The sequence below is a fragment of the Cololabis saira genome, chromosome 9 (genome assembly GCF_033807715.1).
Source record: "Cololabis saira isolate AMF1-May2022 chromosome 9, fColSai1.1, whole genome shotgun sequence".
Taxonomy (NCBI): Eukaryota; Metazoa; Chordata; class Actinopteri; order Beloniformes; family Belonidae; genus Cololabis; species Cololabis saira.
This window is the reverse complement of record NC_084595.1, coordinates 16607302-16634502: the sequence shown is the minus strand read 5'-3', so window position 1 is coordinate 16634502 and position 27201 is coordinate 16607302. Positions and strand designations below refer to the sequence as shown.

The 27201-nt window shown below is 41.2% G+C and overlaps 1 protein-coding gene across 42 annotated transcripts in view; it reads left to right on the top strand.

Moving 5' to 3' along the window:
- camk2b1 (calcium/calmodulin-dependent protein kinase (CaM kinase) II beta 1) overlaps positions 1-27201 on the top strand; it is a 100591-nt gene that overhangs the window by 39669 nt on the left and 33721 nt on the right. For 7 of the 42 annotated variants that reach the window (XM_061730588.1, XM_061730584.1, XM_061730583.1 and 4 more), the window contains exons 7-15: positions 7611-7713; positions 8806-8889; positions 8987-9081; positions 12635-12757; positions 12880-12963; positions 14387-14429; positions 16878-16973; positions 22810-22844; positions 24721-24753. In XM_061730588.1, coding sequence (XP_061586572.1) covers positions 7611-7713; positions 8806-8889; positions 8987-9081; positions 12635-12757; positions 12880-12963; positions 14387-14429; positions 16878-16973; positions 22810-22844; positions 24721-24753 — 696 coding nt within the window. Of the gene's footprint in view, positions 1-3844; positions 3918-7610; positions 7714-8805; positions 8890-8986; positions 9082-12634; positions 12758-12879; positions 12964-14386; positions 14430-16877; positions 16974-22806; positions 22845-24720; positions 24754-27201 lie in introns of all 42 variants that reach the window. The other 35 variants (XM_061730602.1, XM_061730598.1, XM_061730577.1 and 32 more) reach the window with 9 other exon arrangements.

Here is a 27201-nt window from a genome sequence, read left to right as displayed (position 1 = left end):
GTATTCAGCTGTTTAAAAAAAAAAACGCTTTTAAAATGATCCTACCTAAAAATGGGAGATTTGAGATAAGCCTGCACTTGTCAAGAGTGTCCTTTTCCAGCAGAGGCTTGAAAGGCTGATATAACCACCAAAAAAGGAAGAATGATACAACATAGTCACACCAAGAAGGGCTTTTTAAACATGCATCTGTGTTTAAACTATAAGAAAATGAATCCTTTTAATCACGCTAATCTTAAAAACATTTCTCCTAGATATAAAGACTTGCAAGTAATTTGATGAGTTGTGTATTTTATTTACTCTTTTACTCAACTACTCGTCGCAGATGAGACAGTACCTTGCACATTTTAAAAGCGTTGGTGAGGGATGTCTCTGACTACAGCCTTCAAGTGGGTGGACACATTGATTGGTGATCGCTGATCGAAAGCCAATTTCCTGAGATCTGAGGCACTCTGGATGTGTCTCCTGACATTAGCTTTCACCACCTTACGTTAAAAATGTTAGTCTTCCTTTTGGTCGTGTTGAAGAATAAAAGGTTATAAGTCACAACTATAAGCTCATACCGTTGGTCTGGAGCTATACTTGGCTTATTTTATACTTTAGATGGTTGCAGGATTTCCGCATTTACAATAATGATTTGGATGAAAAAGTAATTGTAGTGATAGGAATTAAGATTTTTTTGAAATTTAAACCCTACTATATAAGTAGAAAGATAATGCAGTATAGCCAACAGATACAGGTGACTCAGATGTCAATCAAAAGACACATTTACAGTAAAGAAAAACGAGCTTATCACTTTTAAAAAAATGTTATTTTTACATGCACTTACTATAGTCTCACGTCTAAAATCACACTGAAGAACAAAAGTAGATTCTTGTAAGTCCCATGGTGCATTAATGGCCATGATGTCGACCTAATTATCCACTTTCTCTTTGAGGAACGCGGTAAAGTAGGTTAACCTGGCAGTTTGAAGCAGGACTATGTCTTTTAGCATTTCACATATATACATGAAAGAAAAACTGCACATTTTCCCCACAATTATATAAATGTTCAGCCTTTGTCTACCCTTTTTAAAAGTGCTCTATACATAACATTTATTATTATTTATTTTTAAAATTATTATTATTATTATTATTATTATTATTATTATTATTATTATTATTATTATTAATTATTATTTTATTATTATTATCATTATTATCATCATTTAGTCTTTACTAAACTACAAGTTGGTGATGTATGAAGAATCTTCAAATCTATCAAATTGATTATGTTTTACATAAAAGCCGTTCATTACTGAAAGTGGTCTTTCAGTGTATATATAGTATAGTATAGTTTTCAGTGTATATATATACATATATATATATATATATATATATACACTATGTATGTATGTATATATGTATGTATATATATATATATATATATATATGTATATGTATATATTTTATATATATATATATATATATATATACTGTAAATATACTGTAAATATATCTACAATAATATATCTATATATCTATATATATATATATATATCTATATATATATATATATATATATATATATATATATATATATATATATATATATATATATATATATATATTATGTATATACTGTAAATATATCTACTTGTTGCTTTGTTGCCACATTCACCGACACATGCAGCTACATGCTTGCGGTCTTTTAGTGGAAACAGCACGGACATGTAGATTTGACCTGCCCAGTATTTATTCATTGGGGGACCTTTAGAAATGAAACGCAGGACTCTGATTTATCGCCCTGAACTTTCCAGTCAGGCCAGTCCATCTTTCTCTCCCCCTCTGGCTCTCTTGATCTGTTTTTCTCTGTCTCTCCCCCTGTCTTCGTTCTCTTAGCATAACCCCCTTCAACCACTGTCCAGACTCCTGTTACTGAACTTGATCAATTACTATGTATTAAATCTGAGGAGGTCAATAAATGTTAAATTCACAGCTTCTAAAGTTTTGTCATTGATCATTGCAAACATTGTGTGTATTGGTGCATGTGGCTGCTCTTGAAGCTGCAGCAAAGTGCACATTATCATCTGAATCCATAATAGTGCTTTAATATTAATTCACTTTATTTAAATCATCTAAAGTCTTCCACCAAAAGAGTTTAACAAGATAATTACACTAATGAGTTGTCATTGACACCGTTGTCGTCCACGGCTGAGCAGGCCACACTCACACAAAACACAGAAAGGCATGAATTAGTAAAAACTGTAAAAAAAAAATGAGATTGAAGAATTATTCATTTTAATTAACCAATTTACAATTTAAAGCATATTTTCATTTTATGTCACTTAAAAGAGAAGGTATACTTCTGTGGTATTAGGATGTTTTACATAATTTGTAATGTTTTTTGTTTTTTTTTCAAACTTTGTTTATTAAATTTTTGCACAAGAATTGCACACATCTTTGTCAATGTAAGATAAAAAATATAATATAATACTATACAATCTTATAAAGGAAAAAACAACACACACACACACACACACACACACACACACACAAAAACATTAAAAAAATCCAAGAAAAACACCCAAACAACCTCAAGCCAGTCCCAAAACTTATGTAATAATGTTATTGAGAAAGCAGCGCACTACTCACAATGCTAAAATGTAGCACATGAAAACCGAGAGGAAAAAACAAAACAAAAAACAGGTGACTAAATAAACAGATAAACAGGTAAATAATACTTAATTTGTAAAGTAAAAAAAAAACAAACAAACTTCAGGTTGTCATCAGAGCTTCAGGTGTCTTTACTGTCTTCAACTGAGGACGAAAGCACATGTTATTATTTTACATTCACAGTGTTGTCTTAATGCAGAGGAAACCTTTGATTAAAAAAAAAAATAGAAAAGTCGTCAGTTCACAGGAAGCAGTAATGCACGATCAATAAATACCCCAACTGCACTGGTGTGTACATGTGAGTGCACATCCCACCGCTGGACCCAAACAAAGTACATAGCTGACACATGTACTTGTCTCATCATACTTATCTACAACAGATCATCTTCAGAGCTGTTCCATCTGCTCAGATATAAGGTCTCGTCTCTGTGTAGACGACCACAGCCTCTCATCTCACTCACCCTTGTGCAGTGTCCGGTGGCTTCCTAACGTCAGAATTAAAGGCCATCCCAGACACGTCTTTTGAATGTTTTTAATTTCACAGTGACTCACTCCTTCACTTATCTGTTTCATCTGTGCTTTCAGTCCCCCTTGTGGCCAATCGTAGTCTATCCATCATCTAGACAGGGGGGGGGCGGAGGGCTGTCTTTAATCCACCTTTAACCAACAAGAGTAGAATGTCTCTGTTTGGTCATTTTATTTCAATGTCGTCATCTTAAAGCGATCCACAGTTAAGTGATTATAGACTGATGTGTGTCCGGTGAAAGGAGTCTTCTGTTGCAACGCAGCCACAGCTCTGACCTTCCACCATGAGTCCGACCCGTTTACGGCCGCCCATCAGAAATATCGCCGGTGACATCTTTGATGACATCTGCGCCCTGGCAGGCGTTAATTCAGGACACAAGTTCAACCTTGAGATGTGCAAGCTCATCCTCTACATAATGCTTGTGTTGTTTTTGTTTTGGAGATGAGCTTAATTTTTGTAATCCCGGACGTGTGCGTAGCTGCGGGTCGACCAAACCAATGAAAGGTCAATATGTGATGCCTGGCAACAGAGGGGCCTTTTCAGCACCTTTCTATCCCTCGTACCTTTCCAAACGACCTCCCCTTCCCTCCCTACCCCCCCTTGCCTTTGCATGGGTTTGTAGCACTGCTGAGACTAACATGCGCCCCCCCTTGGTGTTTGCATGCAGTCATTGCATCCAGCAGATCCTGGAGGCAGTGCTTCACTGCCACCAAATGGGCGTGGTGCACCGGGACCTGAAGGTGAGTGATGGGGTTCGCCTCGCCGTCCCTCCACTTGTGTATACGTGTAATTGGGGGGGGGGTTGTGCTGTCTGTGTAATCCGTAAATGTCTGATGGTTTCATAAGAAGCTCTGGTGATATTTGTGGACGTCATGACACTTGCGTAACTTCAGAAATTATGGAGGGCTGTGGAACATCTCAACTCTCCCGAGTTTCTTGCTTTAAATAGTCTCCCTACATTTTGCAGGCCAAGCTGACACAATCGCTGGTTACACAATTAAAAAAGCCATTTAAAGTCACGCAAGGCTACAGAGCCTCTGGCTTTTCTGCAGCCACACTGCTTGTTGTGTACACAGCATTTCCTCTGGTGTATGAAGATTTCAACCAGGCAGCACCGTGCAGAGGCCGTGCCTCTGGCTGATGTGTATCCCATCTGCAGCTGTGTATCCGTTACTGAAAAACTGGTCTCTGTAAGATCCCCCAAGGGAATACTTCATCTGAGCTTTGGTTCATTTAATAGACGAGGGAAACGCTAACCATCCTGGCATAGTGTGGTTTACAGTCGATTGCTTTTATAGATCATTTAGTGACTCAAATGTGATGATTCATCTACTGTAGAGGCCCATTAATCAACTCTGGATATGGTGTTATTTGTCTAATGGTGCCTGATGGGACATTTCAACATGTCTTTTTTTCTTTTAGCTGTCAGTTTGTCAAATTCCTCAGTACTGTCAATGTTTTTTTTTTCTCACCTGTAGATACTTTTTTCTCTCTAAAGCAGCTCATCTGATATGAGCTTTGTATAAGTCAGTGTTTTAAGTCATTAGAATATACATCCATTCTTTCATTTCAGGGCTGCAAAACATAAACAAGTAGTCTAGGTTTTCAAAAACCTAGACTACTTGTGTCAAAAGTGAAAATCTTGGCATATTTCTCTCCCAATTGTGCCCGATATCATGAAGTCATTGAAGCGATGTCGACCAACCTGTAAGAGACGAGGGCACCAGCCTGAGATCGACACCCGGCATCTCTGACGACACTTTTCAGTTGCTGGTACCAGCCGGGGGGGGCGTTGCATTGGCATAAGCTACTCAGCATTACTGCTCAGGATTGTTGGAGGAGTCGGTGCCGGACTGGCATCTTGAAGCTGAATATAGGGACCCCCCCCCACACAGGCGTGAAAGTTAGGTTGCTTTTTCAGCTCTTGTTTGGTCTCTTGCTCAGTCTCTCATCTTCTCTTCTGTCGTTATTTTCTCAAGTCTCTTTCTTTCCTCTGCTTTGATTTCCACTGTTGCTCCAAGTGCTGGTCTCATTGTTGCTGATGGGTCACACGGTGCCGTGAAGCAATGTGCGGTTGTCACAGGAGTTGACCGAGATGGCAGAACTTCCTAAAAGTTCTCAAATATTTCCTCAAATTAAATAAAAAACAGACTCTTTTTTTTGGCATAAAACAGACTTTAAGACATTTCTACTCAACAAACTGTGACATTATACCTTAAAAGTTTCATTGCAAGTGTTAAAATCTCCACTATCTCAACTTTTCTTTGAACGTGTTGCAGTCCTGCAAGATTGGAATAGATGTGTATTAACTAATGAAATTAAGAAAAGTTTAAAAAAGCTAAGCGTTTTTGTTTTTTGCCTTAACCTGTTCTGATCTAAATCTGTTGTTGTTGTTTGTGCATGTCTCTACTGTATGGCGCATCTTGTTTTGCATGATGCACTTTGTCAAGTGGACCTTTTATGTAAATGTCAGTCGCAGCATTCCAGCAAAGGCGTGTTGTGTTTATCAGAACTGTTGTGGCCATTTCTTTATTTAGCTTACATGCATCTCTGGTTTCACACCCAAGCACTGGAGAGCGCTTCGTGCAATAGGTCATAGTGTGATGACTGAGGACAGCCCGAGTGACAAGATCTCTCAAATTAGGAATTAGGATACGGCAAATGAGGTGACAACACCCTGTACCGTTTTATCCTCGAGCCAACAACAACAACCTTCATGTATAGACCTTATGTTGAGGTTATATTTGCGCTTTTTTCTCTGCTGCTCTCAGAAAATATTTATATTCATATTAGTCTCTGAGATGCATTTAAAAAAAGGTGTTTGCACTTCATAGAATGAGAAAACATTTTATTCAGGTGTGATAAAGGATTGATTGACTTTAATCTATATACTCAGGATAATTTCTTCAAGCACTTTAGGTGACATTAATTTGTTTTCTCGTTCTAAACAATATAAATCTTTTTTTTAAATCAAGTGCTTTTGTGAATGTGGGTTTACATTTCTGCCGCTTTCTCCAAAGACAGGAATGCCCCAGCATTTTTAGATTCTCTGCAGTCCAACAAATAGAAAGCAGGAGAGAAATCTGGGACTGGGACTCGTTCCATCTCCAACACCCACTCATGACCTGCTCTCAAATAGCGCTTTTTCTTTCTTTCTTTTCCTTCTCCCTTCTCAACCAAACCAGTTGCTATTCATCAGTGTGCCCGGCTGTGTGTTTGTCTGACTGTGTTTGCTTGCCAAAAAGATGAGGGGGTGAAGGTGCACCAGGCAGCGATGGTGAATATCGCTGCTATATTTGAATGTGGTTGAATTGTGTTACAGTTACACACCTTTTCTCTCTTTCTTACTGCCTTTTTGGAAGCATGCTTCATCATGAATTCCACCCACATTCATTTTCACGGATTATCTCACTGCGGCAATGTTGGCAAGTTCAACCCCCCCCCCAGTTTTACAAAAGAGAGAAGCCCGAGCGAATGGTAGAGCCGAGAGAATATGGTGACATGATGTGGGCTCAGAGCTGCAGGATTACAGGTTCAGAAGCTGAGTTGCCTTCTTTCTTCAACCATAATGATCTGCGCTGTACATACGGCATATCCCTTTGGAGACCATTGACAGGGAGGCACAGAGCAGATGCATGCCGCTGCATTGCAGGGGGCCGGTGACAAAAAAATTACGTCTAAATAAAATGTCCTTATTCTTTCATTTCTGAAAGTTTGCACTTAAGCTGTTGTTAAGAAATGGTTCCACCTGCTAACTGGAGGAAATTAAAGAGATGTGACGCTAAAGAGACTTAAAATACTCCCTGGAATTGAAGAGAATACGTCTTTACAAGCAACGACAGACATAGCTTTTAGTTTTACTTGTATGGAGGTAATGCAAGCTTTGAGACGTCTTTCAGAGCCCTGACACACATTTGCATCGTTTACAGAAATATTGAAGCTTTGCGCCGTTAAACACAAAACAGAATTCGTTTTTTGTCTGTTAAGACAGCCGGTTGTTGTTACGACTCAGTGGGTTGAGGGAGAGGGAGAGGGAGAGTGATAGAAAGTGAGGGAGATCAGGGACCAGTGGGGATAGCGACCCATTATTAGAGCCCTCCTCGGACAGAGAATAATGAGGCTAGCTGCATTATCTGGGCCACAGAGATCAGCGCTCGTCACACGAGGCCAGAACAGAAAAGAGCAGCAGACCGACTCGGTTCAACTCTGCTGAAATGTGGACTAACTTTTGTGAGATAGCTTCTGTGTGTCCCCGCATGTCATTTAAATAATATCCTGCATGGGCCGAGCACCGTGTCAACACCGATGCTCTGCTTGAACCCCAGGACAAACCTTTCCATGCATGGCTGCCTCCTTCCAGCTATTCCTCCACTCTGGACTGTCTCTGTTTTATACAGCAATCTTTACTCCCCTTCCCCTCTTCTCCTCTGCAGCCAGAGAACCTGCTTCTTGCAAGCAAGTGTAAGAATGCTGCCGTGAAACTGGCCGACTTTGGTCTGGCCATCGAGGTGCAGGGGGATCAGCAGGCCTGGTTTGGTAGGTACACTTGGTCCTAGAAAGACGTCTTTATCAGGTGTCAAAGAGGGGGTTGAGATGACTACACACATAGAATAAGCACTAAAGATAAAGTTATTTTGGGAGAAATACTAAATGGATGAATGAAAATGATTTGATGGACAGCGTTATGAGAGATATTCAGTATCTTAAGGTTTAAATCTACTGTATTCGATACAACAATTTCTGAGACCACCAGCATAATCGTAATAATAATAATAATAATTCCAGAAAATATTGTCATAGAAAAAAGAATAAATAAATAAATACATATATGGGCATTGTTATGGTCATTATATTAGCCTGCAGGTTCCTTCATATGAATCCCTGGCATGCACAGAGAAGTGCACACACGTTCCCATTTTCCTCACTTAATAAACCAAACCCTCTTTCCTGAGAAGAACCACTGCAGGTCTAGTGGGCTTGTGCTTTTAAACCCGCTCCCTTTTTATGTCTTGCTTTTAGATGGAATTTACTGAAATGCCCATAAATTTAGTTTGGATACGTAAGGAACAAAAGCGCTGCAACTGACAACCACTTAATAGGTTCACTTGATCTAATCATCATTTTTACTGAATTTCCGTTTATTAATAGTTTCAAAGGGGCAGCATGTTGGTCTGAGCTGAACTGTTGAATCACAACGAGAAGGTTCTTGGTTTATCACCTCCCTTTGTCTTTATAATTTAGTTTTTAGGCTGTCGGTGTAGCTCCGGGAACGACCTTTCATCCTGCTTTTGCCCTTCCTTTTGAATTATAAAGTAATTTTGATTCTATTATACAATAATAAATGTCCAGAATACTGCCCTCTCTGTTTGTAGGAACAAATAAGCGATTATGCAACAGTTGCACATCTCCTCTCAGGCTCTGCTGCTGCACACAAGCTACTCTGGTGATTGGATGTGTGGCCTTCCTAAATAAAGGGAACTGCTGCTCCTTGCCAACACACTTATATTAAGGTTTCAGTTCAAGTTCAAGAATTACAGAAGATTACGCTGTTGTCTGTATAAGCTGATTTGCAGATCAAATCTGCTCCCTTGGGCGCGGTAATCAGTCGTGGATTGTTTTTTCCTGCAGGATTTGCTGGTACACCAGGGTACCTGTCCCCTGAGGTTCTGAGGAAGGAGGCATATGGCAAACCTGTGGACATCTGGGCCTGTGGTGAGCTGTGCAGACACACCCTTAGTTGTGCATGCCACGTACAGTACATGCTACTTCCTAGATTGTTCATCTTCTGTCTGTGTCTGCGCTCACTCAGGGGTGATCCTCTACATCCTGCTGGTGGGTTACCCTCCTTTCTGGGACGAGGACCAGCACAAGCTGTACCAGCAGATCAAGGCTGGCGCTTATGATGTGAGTCTCCTCTCCTCTGCTCTGCCCCCGTTCCTTTTTGGCAGCTGTTACGTAACTCAGTCACCTCATTCATATTTCACAGGGTGCAAAAGAGGGAGCCTCACCTTAGATCACCTTAGATCACCTTCAACTCCTCGCCAAATAGGGCTGCTGACTTTCTGGCAATGTTTCTGGCAATGTTTCTGGCAATGTTTCTGGGCTCATGGGACACATACCTCGGTATTTCTGCCCAAAAACAACAGGACCTGAGGGGTTGAGGCATTTTTAACAAATTGCCGCTGGGGGGGGGGTTGTGCTTTGACTGGCCTTTAGGTGTTATAAATCAACTCCCACATGGAGACCCAGTGGATAAAATGTTGGCACTGGCAACGTCCGGGGTTCAAATCTGAAATCTCTTCCCTGCTTCTTGTAGATTTAAGCGTCTAGTAAATCCAATATTTCTTTACGCATATTTCAGTACAAGCAGTGCTTGCATATGTATTAAATAAGGAATGCTTTGGGTTTTCTTTTTTATTCCATTTAATAATGTTTTATTGATTTTTATCCTTTTTTTTCCCACAGGTTTTTATTACATATCTTCTTTTACACACCTTGAAAAACGAGCAACTGCCTCGCACCATACAGTTTTTAACCACCCTACCAATTACATAATTAGTTATTTGTTTTATTTTATGTTGTGTGTAAATGTTTTTTATACTATAGTATTTATTTTCTTGCACTGACTGATGGCACTTTTAATTTCGTTGTGTACATATATATATATGTGTGTGTGTGTGTGTGTGTGTGTGTGTGTGTGTGTGTGTGTGTGTGTGTGTGTGTGTGTGTGTGTGTGTGTGTGTGTGTGTGTGTGTGTGTGTGTGTGTGTGTGTGTGTGTGTGTGTGTGTGTGTATATGTGTGTGTGTGTGTGTGTGTGTGTGTGTATGTATATGTGTGTGTGTGTATGTATATGTGTGTATATACAGTGGGGAGAACAAGTATTTGATACACTGCCGATTTTGCAGGTTTTCCCACTTGAAAAGCATGTAGAAGTCTGTCATTTTTATCATAGGTACTCTTCAACTGTGAGTGATGGAATCTAAAAAAAAATCCAGAAAATCACACTGTATGATTTTTAAGTACGGTAATTAATTTGCATTTTATTGCATGACATAAGTATTTGATCACCTGTCAACCAGTAAGACTTCCGGCTCTCACAGACCTGTTAGTTCTTCTTTAAGAAGCCCTCCTGTTCTCCACTCATTACCTGTATTAACTGCACCTGTTTGAACTCGTTACCTGTATAAAAAACACCTGTCCACACACTCAATCAAACAAACTCCAACCTCTCCACAATGGCCAAGACCAGAGAGCTGTGTAAGGACATCAGGGATAAAATTGTAGACCTGCACAAGGCTGGGATGGGCTACAGGACAATAGGCAAGCAGCTTGGTGAGAAGGCAACAACTGTTGGCGCAATTATTAGAAAATGGAAGAAGTTCAAGATGACGGTCAATCTCCCTCGGTCTGGGGCTCCATGCAAAATCTCACCTCTTGGGGCATCAATGATCATGAGGAAGGTGAGGGATCAGCCCAGAACTACACGGCAGGACCTGGTCAATGACCTGAAGAGAGCTGGGACCACAGTCTCAAAGAAAACCATTAGTAACACACTACGCCGTCATGGATTAAAATCCTGCAGCGCACGCAAGGTCCCCCTGCTCAAGCCAGTGCATGTCAATGTCTGAAGTTTGCCAATGACCATCTGGATGATCCAGAGGAGGAATGGGAGAAGGTCATGTGGTCTGATGAGACTAAAATAGAGCTTTTTGGTCTAAACTCCATTCGCCGTGTTTGGAGGAAGAAGAAAGATGAGTACAACCCCAAGAACACCATCCCCACCGTGAAGCATGGAGGTGGAAACATCATTCTTTGGGGATGCTTTTCTGCAAACGGGACAGGACGACTGCACCGTATTGAGGGGAGGATGGATGGGGCCATGTATCGCGAGATCTTGGCCAACAACCTCCTTCCCTCAGTAAGAGCATTGAAGATGGGTCGTGGCTGGGTCTTCCAGCATGACAACGACCCCAAACACACAGCCAGGGCAACTAAGGAGTGGCTCCGTAAGAAGCATTTCAAGGTCCCTGAGTGGCCTAGCCAGTCTCCAGACCTGAACCCAATAGAAAATCTTTGGAGGGAGCTGAAAGTCCGTATTGCCCAGCGACAGCCCCGAAACCTGAAGGATCTGGAGAAGATCTGTATGGAGGAGTGGGCCAAAATCCCTGCTGCAGTGTGTGCAAACCTGGTCAAGAACTACAGGAAACGTCTGATCTCTGTAATTGGAAACAAAGGTTTCTGTACCAAATATTAAGTTCTGTTTTTCTGATGACTCAAATACTTATGTCATGCAATAAAATGCAAATTAATTACTTAAAAATCATACAATGTGATTTTCTGGATTTTTTTTTTAAGATTCCATCACTCACAGTTGAAGAGTACCTATGATAAAAATTACAGACTTCTACATGCTTTTCAAGTGGGAAAACCTGCAAAATTGGCAGTGTATCAAATACTTGTTCTCCCCACTGTATATATGTGTGTATATATATATATATATATATATATATAAATGTGTGTGTGTGTGTGTGTATATATATATATATGTGTGTGTGTGTGTGTGTGTGTGTGTGTGTGTGTGTGTGTGTGTGTGTGTGTGTGTGTGTGTGTGTGTGTGTGTGTGTGTGTGTGTGTGTGTGTGTGTGTGTGTGTGTGTGTGTGTGTGTGTGTGTGTGTGTGTGTGTGTGTGTGTGTGTGTGTGTGTGTGTGTGTGTGTATATATGTATATATATATATATATATATATAATAAAAATGTCAATAAAAATCTAATCTAATATAAACATATTCCTGCAGACTTCCAAAACATTCTTCAACCCATAAACAAACATAACCTTTCCTAAATATTTATTATTACTTTATACTTTATTATAACTAGATTGAGTTTTGGCTCTGTTTACTGCTGCGCTTCTGTCTTGACAATAGTCGTAGCGTTCCCCAGCAGGATTGATGATTATGCTACCTCTATTACCTTATTGTTGTTATTATTATGCTACGGTGCTATTGTTATCTGGTCGGTGTGGGGGCTCCGTTCAGCGCTCAAACGCAGGTCATTTCCTGCTGTCCTTCACAGTTTGAGGAGGCGTGCTCGAGGGCACCTCCTCAGACTGTGAATGGTTTGGCGATGGTTTAGCCACACAGCGGTTTAGCCCGGGAGATCAGGAGAACTTGGAGAAAGCCACAAAGTCAGCTGTGTTGACATCGTGATTTCAAGCGAGCAAACAGGCCCTTAATGTAATGAGACGATGATGTGTTTACAAGCCGCGTTTGAGAATGGAGTAATGTGAGTGTGGTCCAGCCCGGGAGCTGGGAGGGAGGCTCGGCCGTGCCCGGCATAGCACAGCACCACTTGACAGGTGTGACTGCACCCTGAGGTTGAAAGCTGTGCCAGTAATAGCAGCTGCTCAAGTTTGGGCTGAATTAAAACGTTTCTTCCTTAAATTCTTCGGTCCTCTAGTTCCCGTCGCCGGAGTGGGACACAGTAACCCCGGAGGCCAAAAACCTGATCAACCAGATGCTGACGATCAACCCAGCCAAGAGGATCACTGCCCAGGAGGCCCTCAAGCATCCATGGGTCTGCGTAAGTGTCCTCTTCATGACCTGAACAAGTAGAAGAAAAAAACAACAAAAAACTGAAGTAAACAAAAGGTTTCATGAAAACTGAATTTTTCCTCTTGTTTTCGTCTCTCTCTCTCTCTCCAGCAACGGTCTACAGTGGCATCTATGATGCACAGACAGGAGACCGTGGAGTGCCTGAAGAAATTCAACGCCAGGAGGAAACTCAAGGTCCGTGTGCATGCGTCAGCTCCCCCACATGGTCCTTGTTTTCTGCTCTAACAAGCTTTCATTTGAGGGGAAACAGCTATTATTCTCCTCACTTCCCTGCTGAGACACTTCTTTTATTTTTTTTGTTACATTAGTTATCCTCACTTGGATTCCTGTTGTAGTCCATATGTAGCTCAGGATACCACGTAAAGTCTCTGAGAGGTGTACGATTGGACTTATGTTGTAAAAACACGGAGACCCAAAGATATCCTAAGTACAAACTTTCCTCTCAACACTGATTTATTGCTGACATTTTGTCTGGATATAACAGCTTAGCTATTGGAGCGTGACACCGTTGCCCTGCTGCTTTGGGCCTCTCGCCGTGGCTCGAATGCCAGCAGCACTGGCAGCTGGAAACAGAAGCGCAGGTGGCTGCAGGCAAATGTGGCACCATTCAGCTCACGTGCCATCAGCTTCAACCAATTGTCTGTGGCTTTTCACACCTAAAAACAACCAGGCACTGACAAGGTCAGACTGCTTCATGGTAGACAACAAGAAAGAGACTTTTCCATATGATTAAAACACTTAGTAGGAATCCAGTGCAGTAAGTTGAGTTCACACTCTTGGTTTTAGTTATTTAGTGTATTCAGGACAGAGGTGAGATGATTTTGGTTTCATAAACTCCACGTTGGGTTTGATGTACGCTTGAAATTAAACGGACGAATGCTGGGAAACGCGGACTCAGTCTGGTATCACCTCCAGATCCTTTATCTGCCCCATTTGTGTTGAATAAAGGAATAAACCCAAATGAATGAATAAACCCAAACTTCTTTGTAAATCGCTGGAAATAGAGATACTTTCTTAAAATGGGTTTTAAAAAAAGGCCTTAAATTAAAGCTGTGAGCCCACACTGAGATGTTTTTCCACTAGGCTCCACTTTGAGAGCTCTGGTTTGGGAAGGAGCTTTTATTTTATCCATTTAGACGGTCAGGATCAGAATATTATCAGCTTTCCCCGTCCTTGCGATCTGGGCTGTGTTTGTGATTCAGATGAGGAAAGAAAGACGTGAAAAGGGCAGTTGCTTTGAGTCCACGGCCTGGTGTTTTCCCCTTTTTATTTTTTGCAAGATGCTTTAAATTTGTGTCTCATGTTCATCAGTAAACAATCACCACAGGCTCACCAATGTTCTTTGCTTGTTTCATCTTCTTCCAATCAAACAGTGTTGATTGGATGCTTTCAAAGTCTTTTCTTAGATATTCTTTTCTTTTTTTAAACCTTAATAAAGTTCCCCCTACTGTGAGAATTTTTTTTTTCAAAGTAAGATGTGTCTTTTATTTTCAATTTAGAGATTTAAGCTGAAATTTAAACGTCTGAAGTTTTGCTAAGTGACAAAGCAGATATTTATTTATCAAAATATCAAAACTGGTCTTTCCTTCCTTCCCAGGGGGCCATTCTCACTACCATGCTGGTTTCTCGAAATTTCTCTGGTGAGTGTTTCATGGACATTTCTCTTTTTAGTTCTGTGTCCTTTTTTTTCCCCTCCATCCACATTGGTGAACGAGTATAATTTAATATAAAGCACTCAGCGAGGCAGAATCGTGTGCTGAATTTAAACGAGGCCGTTAAGGAGCATCCCCATACTTTAATGTTAATATCATCTACCAGAAACGCCTTCAGGAGTCCAAAGCTTTGTGCTTAGACCGTGGAAGATTTGAAACTTTTGTAAACGCAGGTCACTGCATAGACAGAGACAAATTAACCTTTTAAGTGAAGCTTTTAGGGCATGTTTTAAAAAGCACAATCACATTTTCATTTCATCGCAGCACAACTTCAGTGTTTCCCGTAACTTTTCTTGAATATTTTAGTTAAAAATGGTAGTTTTCTTTACCTTTTTACAATTTCTGGAGAGAGAGAGAAATGAAGTAAGAGTATAATAGAATATATATATAGAATATAAACTCTGGCAGGGCAAGAAGGGACATATTTACTTGTGCAGGTGTGATTATCTTTCTCATAAGACTGAACTATTAGAAAGTATTGTCGAGAATGACTGGCTGTCCAATGATTAGACTTAGACAGACTTTATTTGTCATTTCGGATTTGCATCGGAAATGAAATTTCGAAGCAATGACAATGTAGGACAGCAGTGAGTATGGCATATTTACCGTATAAGATACATAAGATAAAGAGATCAATATATTTACAAAAATGGGATGTGATAATCCGTATGTAATGATGTTACCAGCTTTACGGATCAGTCTCTTCCTCTTGCCGGTGTCTCTGACAAACAGACTGGGTCTCCTACGTCAGTTTCTTTCGCTGGATAACATTTAAGAATTACAAGTTTACTTTTCAAAGTGGCTTTGTCAGAAACAGAAAACAGTCTTTCTAAAATGTCTGTTTCCTGCAGTTTGATTCTTACTGGTTAAATGAAACATAACTGATTATTTCCTCACTTTAAATATGAGGTCGGTAACTTAGGACCAGTTCACGCTAAAGCTGGAGGATTGTGTTTCCTGCACGAGGCTGAACTTCAACAACGGGAAGTTGAGAAACACTGAACCTGAAGAGCAAGCTGTGAATGTGAGGTGTATTTCTGCCTTTCTGTCTCTATACATGTGTACGGCCACACGGACCCTCCGTCTTGGTACCGCCGCCCACGTTGGTCCTGGTCGTGCTCGAGCACGACTGCCGTTTGCACGTGCGTGGCCACGTTTGTCTCCGAGAAGAAGCCCAACAGCGGAGACAAGAAGCTCTCACTCTCACTTTTTTAGTTTCCAGATTACACATCTGAATTGTTACTGTTGCATTTAAACGTTTGTACCCCGACTCCCACAAAACCTCAAGGTGGGAATGACATGTTTGTCCCAGTTCTATATCCTATTTAAGAGTAGGTCAAAACATCAGCAGAAGTGACTCTTAGTGAACGTAGTGAAGCTTCACCTCTGTTGTGGTTGGTGAAATGAGAACTTGCGTATCCACCGAGTTTTCAGCACCATCAAGTCTCAAAGAGAGTAATATGCGGTTGAAATAAGATATTTCCTGGGAGGATAAGTGATGAGCTTCTTTTTAATGAAATCATAAACACTGGATTCTCGTTTGATGTCAAATATTTGTCTGTTTTTTCTGGATGTCTGTGCACATGCAAGCATGCAAGTAAGCGGTACGGTGAGAAGCCTGAAAATCCAAATGAGAACCATACCACACACCTTTCATCACTCGCTCTCCTCTCCGTAGGAAGTGCTGCTCCATTATGACTAGTTGGAGGCCATCAGGTGAATAAATCGGAGATCGAGGGTGAGCTCTGATACCCCGGTTCCACCAAACCGGTGGAAAAGGGGTACAGAACCAGCCTGGAACCAGTTTGGTGGAAAAGGGTTATGAGTGAGCTGCCACATACGGGCATCGGTTTGTTTGCTAGATGCTACAGAAGTTAAACTCTCGGTCTAACTATTTTTAAAATGACTGCTACCAGTTTCTTCAGCAGTGTTGATGCCGTTGATGAGCTACTAACATCAGCTGTTTTCTACACCACCATCTTAACATGAATGCTGTTTCCAGGTAGACGTACCGTAGATCTGTACGCTGCGTGACATGTTTTCTCTCCCACAATGCTTTGGTCAGATCAGAGGATCCATGTATGAAAGAGGGCTCAGATTTCAGCGGTTTGTGTGTATAAATGAATCCCTCTTCTCTTCACTAATGAGTCCCGTTTGTCTCCACCTTCCTTGTATCGTACCTTTCTCCTCCTCGTTTCCCTCCACCCCCCCTCTGCCCGACCCCCCCGCCCTCCGCATCGCCTTTTATTCCTCCAAACCGCTTTGTGAACATGGCTTCACCCTTCTTGATCTCGACCCCGTCCTTCACCCCATTGCCCTCCCTTATCCCGTGACGCTCGCTCCTCATGTGTGACTGGGTATCGGACTCTTGAACAGTTGGCAGCAGGCAGACCACCGCTCCAGCCTCTGTGACTGCGGCGGCGGCCGCGGCGGCTGCAGCCGCCGGCACCACCGCAGGGCTGGTGGAACAAGGTAGCACGGTGGCTCGCCCGGGGCATGCCACCCGCCTCTACGTGTCCCTCCTCCGTCCCTGCCTCTCGGCCTTTCAACCTTTTTCTGTCCTCTCTCTCACGTGTCTCTGCCCCCCCCCCCCTTCCTCCCTGAGCATGGGAGTTCAGAGCATGATGGCTGGCCACGTTGTGACCTGCGTTTCCCATCAACTCGTCAGCTGCAGGATTAGCTATGTTTTCATCCACAATGTTTAAACGTACGAAAGGAGACATAGTTTGTACGTAGTTTTATGAAAGGGCATCATTTTCTACATAGGTGTAGTAAAAGTGGCGGTTTGTGTGATCTTTTATAGAATATAGTAGGGCTGTTCGATTAATCGATTTTAAATCGTAATCGTGATTATGTAATTAGAACGATGTTAAAACGTGAAACTCGTAAAATCGATTTTTCACTTTTTTTTTTTAACCTTGTCTGCACACATATTAATGATTGATACCATATTAATGATTGATGGAAATACCTCTCAATACCTGCGACAAGTGCCCCATCGGAGAGGCTCTTTAGTGTAGGAGGGGGCGTTGGAACATGCCACCGGGCATCCCTCAAGCCAGATGCCGTAGACCGGCTCGTGTTCCTTGCAAAAAACTTGCAAATGTGAACAGCAAATGTAATGACTGACATTACACACCTCTACCTCCTTCATGGGTTGCATTATTATTTAGCATGCAAAGACCCAGTTTAGTTTAATTAGAAAATGTCTTGTTTTATTTAATTGGAAATATAACTTACTGTATGTTTGCAAGTGCTGATTTGCTGATTTTATTTTTTCAGATAAAACTTTATATTTTATTATATTTTTTAAAACTTTTTTTCAACTTATTTTACAGAGTTTTGCACTTTATTCATTCATTTTTGGTTTAATAAGAGCAAAATTTGCACTTAAAGCCCAATGGGGCAAATGTTCAATAAAAAAACTGCATATTTGAAATCATTTCTTTGCCTTTTGTCAATTCACAAAATAATCGTAATCGGATTTTGAGAGAAAAAAATCGAGATTTTATTTTTGGGCAAAATCGAACAGCCCTAGAATATAGCAGTTATTTGCAAACAAGGCTGTGTTGTAATTCCAAGCCAAGATCGCACTGCCACCGTGTTTGATCGTTTTTATTCATTTATTTCTTTTTTAACTCAGCCGTTTATTTCGTCAGTTATGGAAAAGCTAGAATGAATATTTCAGTTTTCAATCATGAGTGCAAAGTGAAATATTATAAGTAAAGAGTTGAAGGATGGAAGCCCAGCTACTGCTGTCATTTCCGCTGTCGGCACATCTGTCGCCTCCTCTTGAACATCTGTCAGGGTGGCTCCGGCGCCGTTTACTACTCTGTCATCACTCCTCCTCGTCCTGTCATCTTCATCCTAAAACACAGTCACAAAGCATGGCCTCAGTCCAGTAACACAGCTGTCCTGTCTCTCGCTTCCTTCTCACTCTTTTACCACCATTTCATTCTGTTAACCCCTAATTTTTACCCCATCCACCCTTTTTTTATCGGCTGACATTTCTGCCCTTCTTGTCACTTCTGTCTCTCAAGTCACTCAGTACTTGTCAACAACTCCTCCAGCATCAGTCTCCCTTTCCCCTCCTCCAGTCCTAACTCCACGTCTAACTGTCCCCCTCACTCCTCTCTCCCTCTTTCTTCTTTTCTCTGTCGGACGATGACACTGGAAAGTTCACCCCTGTAACTTAGAGGACGGATCTGCCCGCCAGCTGTCGGTGAATGCTGCATGGGGCACTGGACTGGTGCATGCGCTGCCACGCCAGGGACTGTTGGTGCACGATGAACACTGAGGACGATGCAAGGCTGGGCTTGTACACGTGAAATAAAAATAACAAATATATATCCTGCATATATATTTTGAACTGTCTATACTATAAAAACACCTTTAGAGGAGATGGAACCTTTATACCACGTTGTGAATTTAAACAACTAAAAAACATTGATCACGGCTCCGATATTTAAAAAAAAAAGGTAAACATACCATATAAGTTGAGATGAGATGAAATACCACCTCTTCGACAGCAGCAGGGAGACAGCTGTTTTTGTACCACTTTGTTTTGCTTTCAAGGACTAAAAACCTCCATCTGCAGGGAGGAAACCTAAACTCAGACATGAAAAGAAGTAGTCATTAAAGTCAGCGTTCGCTATCTGCTGTTACTGTGTGCTGTACCGGGGAAGCTGGGAAAACATCTGCAGGTTTAATTTGAACCATTCAAAGATCTGATTACCGTCAGGGAGAGCTTTTGGTAGGGATAGCATACAGTTGTGTTAAAAAGTGTTTGCCCCCTTCCTGATTTCTTTTTTTTTTTTGCATGTTTTTTGCACTTAAATGTTTCAGATCAACAAACAAATTTAAATATTAGACAAAGATAACACAAGTAAACACAAAATGCAGTTTTTAAATGAAGGTTTTTATTATTAAGGGGAAAGAAAAATCCAAACCTACTTGTGTCCCTCAGCTTTCAGCAGGCTCTGGTCGTATACGTGCAGCGAGCTGACTCCTGATATCAGCCTCGTTGGCCTACCGGAGGTTTAGTACATTCACACTCGCAGGAGTAATCTCCATCCAGCAGAACCGTTGTCATGCATGACCGGAGGAAACGTGATGTTATTGAGACTCTCTGCGTCCGCTGACCAGCCAGTCCTCATGTGAATCAATGCCCATCCTTGCCCCGTTCCTGCAGTGATGCATCTTGCATGTTTTAGTGGTTATTTACGATTGACTGTTTTTGTTTTAATCTCTTCTTCCTCTCTTTTCCTGCTTCATGTGTAATTTGTGGCAAGGTAAGGAGCGCCCCTTGCTTCTGTACCTGCCTTTGACATAACACCTTATTGATCTTTGCTTTCTTTCCAGGTTTCCTATGTATTTTGTATCTTTAACAAAACAATGTTGTATTAAAAAGGCTGGTGTCACCTTCCGTTACCGCTTCCGTATTCCTCCTTTGAGTAATCAGAGTACGAGGGAGCGATCTTGACATCGTTTTGACCCCTTTTCTTCTCCTCAGTAACAACCAGCATTCAAAAGAACACCGAGGAGGAGCATCATGCTGCTCTTGTGTCCCGCTGGATTATATAGGGCCTTTTTTTTTCTTCCTATTGTGCTTCTCTTGGCTGCTGAATATGAAAACTCACTTCAAGCGAGAGATCCTCGATCACTGAGGCAGAAAAACAAAAGCTAGAACAAAAGGCGGCAATGAGCTGTGCACGGCCCGTTCCCCCATTATTATTCTGTTCACTTGTCATTGGGAATACATTTGGATTAAATTGGGCTCCTTTAAATGGCCTCTGGTTCGCCCTTTCTGAAATCACCCACTTGATTAAATTGAGCTTTTTCTTTTTACTTGTTTTTAAAAACTGAGGTTGGAAACTCCGACTCTGAATGTTCAGAGAGAGGAGAAGAAAGGAAAAGGAGAGACAGAAACACATACCAGACTGCCAAAAATAGTGTTTTTATGTAACGACCGGGGTGCTGATGTGATTGCATGTGATCAGACTTGAAACTGCACTCAGCTGCTCACGCATCTCCACCGAGGACCACATCCACGGAAGCGGGAGAGCATCTGTGCGCTGTAACTGGCGGGTCATATATTATTGATAATAATCTCACAAGACTACTATAAAGGAGTTACTCTGGTTCTGTTGTAATGTAGACGTTGATATCAAATGATTTAACCCCGGTTCAAACTGTACACTCGAGCATGTATTAATATGAGTTGAGAACATTGGGGCTTTAGCTTATGGTCACACATGCAGCTTCATGGGAACTTTGATATAAACCTATCAGAAAAACCCAAAATAGTCTAAAGTGAGGAGTGCACTTACTGGACCATTTTTCTATTGGCTCTTCTGTGGTACTGAGCTATTAAGTTCAGATGCAGATCAGTAAGCTTTTTTTTGTTCATCACAAAGATCAACTTTATATTTTTGTTTCAAAAAAAAAAAGTGCTCACATAGCTTTCAGAACAGTGTTTCTCTCATTGAACAGTCGTCATACAGTAAATCCCCTCTATAACTAAGAGTAAATAATCCACAGGACCTCACTGGGACAGTAACTTTTTATATTTTTTAACTAATTTCACCAGTTCGTTTGCATCCAGCCACATCAGCATCAGGCTCTTATTTTGGAAGGGTCTGGATGTAAAACAGCCGAAGCATTTTGCTTTAACAGCATTAGGGGTGGGTATTGGGAAGGACCTCACGATACGATACGCATCACGATACTTGAGCCACGATACGATACACATTGCGATATCCCGATTATGCGATATCCCGATTATTATATTCTACATAGTTCACCGAAAAATTTAAAAATGCATTACACATCTTAAAATCCAAGTTGTATATATGTACATCAGATGATAGTGATGGATCTTAAAATCCGAGTTGCACGTTCATCAGATTATAGTGACAATTCATGGGACAAACTGAGTCAAAACAATGTTTTATTATAACTATACAAGCTAAAGTTACAACATATTTGTATATGTTTTGTCATATTATTTACATCATATGAAATTAACATTAAATTTAGTATGAGATTGCTTTAATTATGTGGCAAATGATAATAAACACAAGAAAGATGGGTACTAAAACCAAGGACAGGCACAGTGATCAGTCAGTATGGATATAAATCCATAAATAAATAAACCTCTGTCCATTATTTTTCATTTTTTAAGGACAGGCAATTGTGTTATATAAAAAATAAATTATAAAATGAAATAAAACCTGAGCTCAGTGCAGGGCCCTCCCAGGGTTGGTAGAGAGTGGCAATGCCCAGGACTGTCACTTAGGTAGGAGCACTGGGTGATATAATGGGAAAAAAATTGGGGATAAAAAAATAAATAAATTAAAAAAAAAAAAAAAAAATCGATATTCAAATTTTGAATATCGATATTGAATCGGCTGGAAAAGTATCGCGATATATTGCCATATCGATATTTTTGCCCACCCCTAAACAGCATTGTCCCAATAAAAGGAGCTGCAGATCGTTTCCATGCAGTTTCTGTTGTTTTAAGAGACTGTTGCACTTTACGTCAGGGGCTGACTTGGCTTCATCATTCTTGCTTTCCAACACTCCTCTCTTATCATGTCCCTCATTACCTAACGTTGGTGAGCATATTGAAGGCTAATCCCCCCCTTCAGGCCTTCACAGAACAATTGAAGACTTGTTGTTGGGTTTACTGTCTGTGAGCCAGCCGTCTTTGTTCGGCTTCCCCGTGGCTCCAGGGGGACATCGATCTCAGACCTGACAACAGAGAAAGGCTTCCGGGTGTGTTTTATTTCACCGACAACAACATGCTTTAATTAAAGAAAACAAAAAAAACAAAAACAATTCAGTTTACAAGGTTATAAAACTAAAGCGGCTGAAGCTTTTTCTCACAGCTAACTCGCATTTAAGGATCAATGGTGCTGATTAGTAACGATCATAGAGCCGAGCATCCTAGTCGAAGGAGGTTGAAGCCTGTCACAACGTTTCCTCATAAAAGTTTATTTGAAATGCATCCTATTTCTGAAGGAACAAGTTTTCTGATTGGCACAAGAGTCGGTGAACCATTCAGTGCAGCTCTGTGGAGGTGGACACATTTGTGAGAGGAGTTGTCAGGACTAGATAGATAGATGTATAGATAGATAGATGTGTATAGATACATACGTACATACTTTATGTTAAAAAGACAAAGTAACAGAATCTCCGGAGGCTTCAGTGGGTTAAAAGTATCCGGGTTTGAACCAGCGAGGAACGTGTGAGTGGTGGCTGCTTGTCTACGCCCGTAACTGGTTGTTTCTTCTCGTCACTGCAGCAGCCAAGACCTTGCTCAACAAAAAGGCTGATGTTAAGGTAAGGCCCATGAAACGTCCTCTTCTCGCTCCTCTAATCTTCCTGCTCACACTTGCTCAGATGTGCAGGGCTGCACACTTTAACCCGTCATAGTTTGCTTTTTCTCAGTTTTCTTGTGTACGTCAGTGTTGTTTGATTTGATATATGTAGGAATTTAGTTTCATTTTCATATGTGCGTATCCGAATGGGGGCTGCGGATTTTTCCTTAATACTGTAGCTAAATGGTAAAGAAAAAGTTGTTCTTAGAGATTTATTTGAGTAAAAACCACAGTCCTTCTCCTGATACACATCTATGCACTCATGTCTCGGCGTGTTGTCTCTGTTCCTCTTCTCTCAGAGCTAAATGTTGCTCGTCTTGTGCCGCATCCTTTCTGTTGATTTGGCTTTATTCAGCTCATTCCCACTTCCCCGTCTCCATTATTAAATATGACCATCTGTCAGCTCTTTTTCACCACTTCTGCCCATCTCGTCCCTCCATCTCAGTCATCCTTCTCCTTCAGAGCTTCCTTTTCCTCCTCGCCCCATACGCTCTTTAACCTCCCATCAGTTCTGTTGGTCTCTAATAAAGACGGCTCAACATCCCACGCAGCCTCCGTGTGTGTGTGTGTGGCCTGCCTGCATGCAAATGTGCAACAAAACATTATACATGATGTCAGCTGGAGCTTTGGCTTCATGCACCGGGACGTCCAGGTGTGTGTCTTTTGTACGTGGGAAGTCGTTGTGTGTATTTGTGTGTCAACACGTCCGATATGGCGGTGTGTGTGTGTGTGTGTGTGTGTGTGTGTGTGTGTGTGTGTGTGTGTGTGTGTGTGTGTGTGTGTGTGTGTGTGTGTGTGTGTGTGTGTGTGTGTGTGTGAGACGCCCCCCTTCTCTTCCTCCTCGCTCATTCGGTTCAGCAGGGAATGTGACTCCAGCTCCAGGAATAGCTGCCAGTCTGCACCCTGGAAACTCAGACGACAGAAATAGACGTTTACTTCCACTGCAGCGCACCCATCGCCTAGCAACAGGCTCCCCGCACACTCGCCCTAAACCATTTCCAAAGGCGTCCTCTTGATTTTGCTAATGTCCCTGCTTTCCTCCTTTGTTCTCCCTCCGCTCTTCCTTTCTTCCTTCCGTCCTTGTGCTTTGCGGAGGCCTGACCTCCTCCCCTCGTCGTCTTCTCCTCCTTTCTCCTCCCGCCGGTTCATCGATGTGTGATGCCACCTGACACTCTTCAGCAGTATCTCCCGCCCAGTTGAATCAGGCGGCCTCTCGCTGCCACTGGTTGCTCATCACCTTGATCCTTCTGTTCAGGCCAGATACCCAAAAAAACAATTTAAACTCTATAATTAAAAAAAAAAAAGCAAAAGTTTTGGCCTGTATTTATAAGAATTCCGTTCTGCTGTTTTAAATTTAGAAGAAATTATGCGTGAATCTATCCTGAAAGATGGTTTTCTTGTTTGTCGTTGCAAATAATCTCCTCCCAGAAGAGCAGCAGACCTCATCGTTGCTTTCTTTCCAACTTTTCCCCGAGCTGCTTTTATTGCTGCATATTTCCCCCCCTACGACTCTTGTGGAGACGTTGCTGCTCCTCCTTTCCTGCTTGCACCTTCTTTCTCCTGCAGTTACTCAGAATCGTATTTCTCTGAGAGGACCGGTCTGTCTCATGCTTTTGTTCTTGACCCTGTCTGGGGAAATCTTATTTTAAGAACTGAAACCTGCATCGTCATCAAAGTGTATGACGTTTGGTTTTGACTGAAGCTCAGTTTTTACTTTTCTGCTGCAAGAACATTCACTTATTGTCATTGGTTATTTTATTTTCCCATAACCTCTCCTCCTTCAACCATCTACACATGATATCCATCAAATAATCCATCCATCATGTGCCTGACGACAGAAACGCAAGTCCAGCTCTACTGTCCAGTATATGGTGAGCATGCTAATTATGCATTTACCCACTCACTCCTTTGTTCCTCCCACTGTCCATTTATCATCCTTCAACATCTTTTTTCATCCTCTACCTCACGCTCGTTCCCTGTCAAAGCTTGCGTCAATGCTCCTTCACTTCACTCAAGAGTTCCTCTTTGACACACTTCATTCAACTAGTTATTGAAACGTTAGGTGTGTCATAGAGCACGATTTTCAGATGATGCTCAGGTGAACAAACAACCATAATGTTCCTTAATCCCGGAAGTCTAGAGCATGTAAGGCTGCAGCTATCGAATATGTTGGTGATCAATTACTCTATGAAATATTCCATCCATTAATCGAGTAATCGGATAAAACTTACTTTTGCTTTATTAAAGCCCAATTATAAATAGAAAATAGAAGAAAGATTACTTGATTAAAAACAACCAATTTGTTTCTTTTATGAGAATAATTGACATGTATTTACATATTATGCAAACTAGTAAACTGTTTGTTAAATTTTCCAATAAAAATAAGTAAAATCATTTTAAACTTAACATTTCCTGAAATATTTTAAAAAAAAAAACTATTTTTTTTAGGTATCAAAAATAAAAAATATTCTTAAACACTGCTTTTAAATTGTGCATTGCAGCCCTAATTGCATGTAAAATAAAGAAATAAAACTGTGGGCTATGGGGTGATGGTTTTTCTCCGATATCATCCAAACAAATTGCCTATTGGCATCAAACTACTGCTACGTCCAGACCTGCAGTCATTTTAAAGTTACACCCCCACGTGCTTAACATTTTACTGAGTTAGACTCATTCAAATGGGACTTCAGTGACAACAAGTCGTGTTTTGACAGGTGACAACCTGAAAATGATAAAATCTTGGGTTTTAGGGGAAGAATGACAACTGTTGCTGGTGTTGTTGTTCCTTGCTGCGCGCTACCAGGCATCATCCATCTCCCCACTGGACTTGTGACACCTCTTGTTTTTTATTTTTGCCATGCATCCCAACATGTCGCTAAAGGCTTCTCCCAAAGTATCATCAGTAAATATATCCACCATAGCTGCATAATACTGCCAGGAGAGAAGCAGAAAGTATAAGTGGGTTAGGATTAGGGTTAGGGTTAGGGTTAGGGGGGGGTCATTTCCACTTCACAGATTTAATGAGATGTGCATCCGTCCAGGATGAAAACGATCTCAGCACCTCTTTGTTTGCTGACATATAGCAGGCGCATCACAAGTTACAGGCATGACAGACAGTTATTAGAAATAATTGCAGAGATTTACACTTGTCCTGTGATCTAAACTCCAGGCATCCTTTTGAGGACTATTGATGACATTTTACACATACGTTTTTGTAGTGGCATGTTACTCTATTGATGTTGCATTCAACAATAAGTTGAAACTTTGAATTTGCAGCTTCCTACAGGGAATCATCAAAGAAACCAAGACATCAGATTTCCTACTCCAGTAATGAGTCAGACGACGTCAATTTTTGACACCCATTTATATGTTTTCAAGCATTTATTTTTATTTTTTTTAATTCTACTCATTCAAACAAAATGAGTAGAATCTCAGCTTGGTTCACCTACTTTCATTTTGAATTTATTTAGAATTTAAAAGGATCATAACAATAATAAAGTAAAGGTGAGTGAAGTGGAAGGGTATCTGACGCCTTACTTGTTCTCTTCTGCCCTCACATGTTCAGTGTTCCCTCTTTCTCTCTTTCTTTACCCCACTGGTAACCTTACCCACCTGGAAACTACCTGTGGATTTTACCTTTGTTCCTCCTCATGCCACCACTTAAGAAGATGTGTGATTATCAACACATGACTCTTTGGTTTTAATGGTAAACCATTATTTAAGAGCCATAACCAGTTTTTCCAAGGACCTTTTCTCATCACGGAGGTACGGGATGTCAGCGCTGAGGCCCAGCGTCGGTACCGCAGACAAGCTCGTCCACTGCTCTGATGGAGAGCACATTTCCCGTCTCTGCCTCCCTTACAAGGCAGTGGAGTGACAGCCGATGACGTGATTGGTCGGTCTGATGTCTGCGTGAGTGTGGGTGGTTGTTCATGCTGGTGCGTGAGTTTGCATCTGCCAGCTTTTTTTTTTATTTTTATTTTCTTGGCTGTTTGGTGTGTTTGTGCTTAATCTGCACCTCTGTATGCCTGCTGTCTCTTCTCTACTATCTTCTCCTCTCCAGAATAAGCCAGGAGGTTTACTGAGTTCCTGTTTGGTCAGCACATGCATCCAGAAACGCACGTCACACACATGCAACTTGACTTCCTTTCCTCCCTGCAAGTCAGAGAACTTCTAGAAAGGAAACAGTATTCTGTGGTCATTCCTAAAATAAGAATCTGACATTTTTATAGACGTATAACCTGATAAGTACGGAAGCGTATAGTTTATAGTCACTTGAAAAAAAAAAAAACTTTGTTTTTCAAGGTAATTTTTCCGCC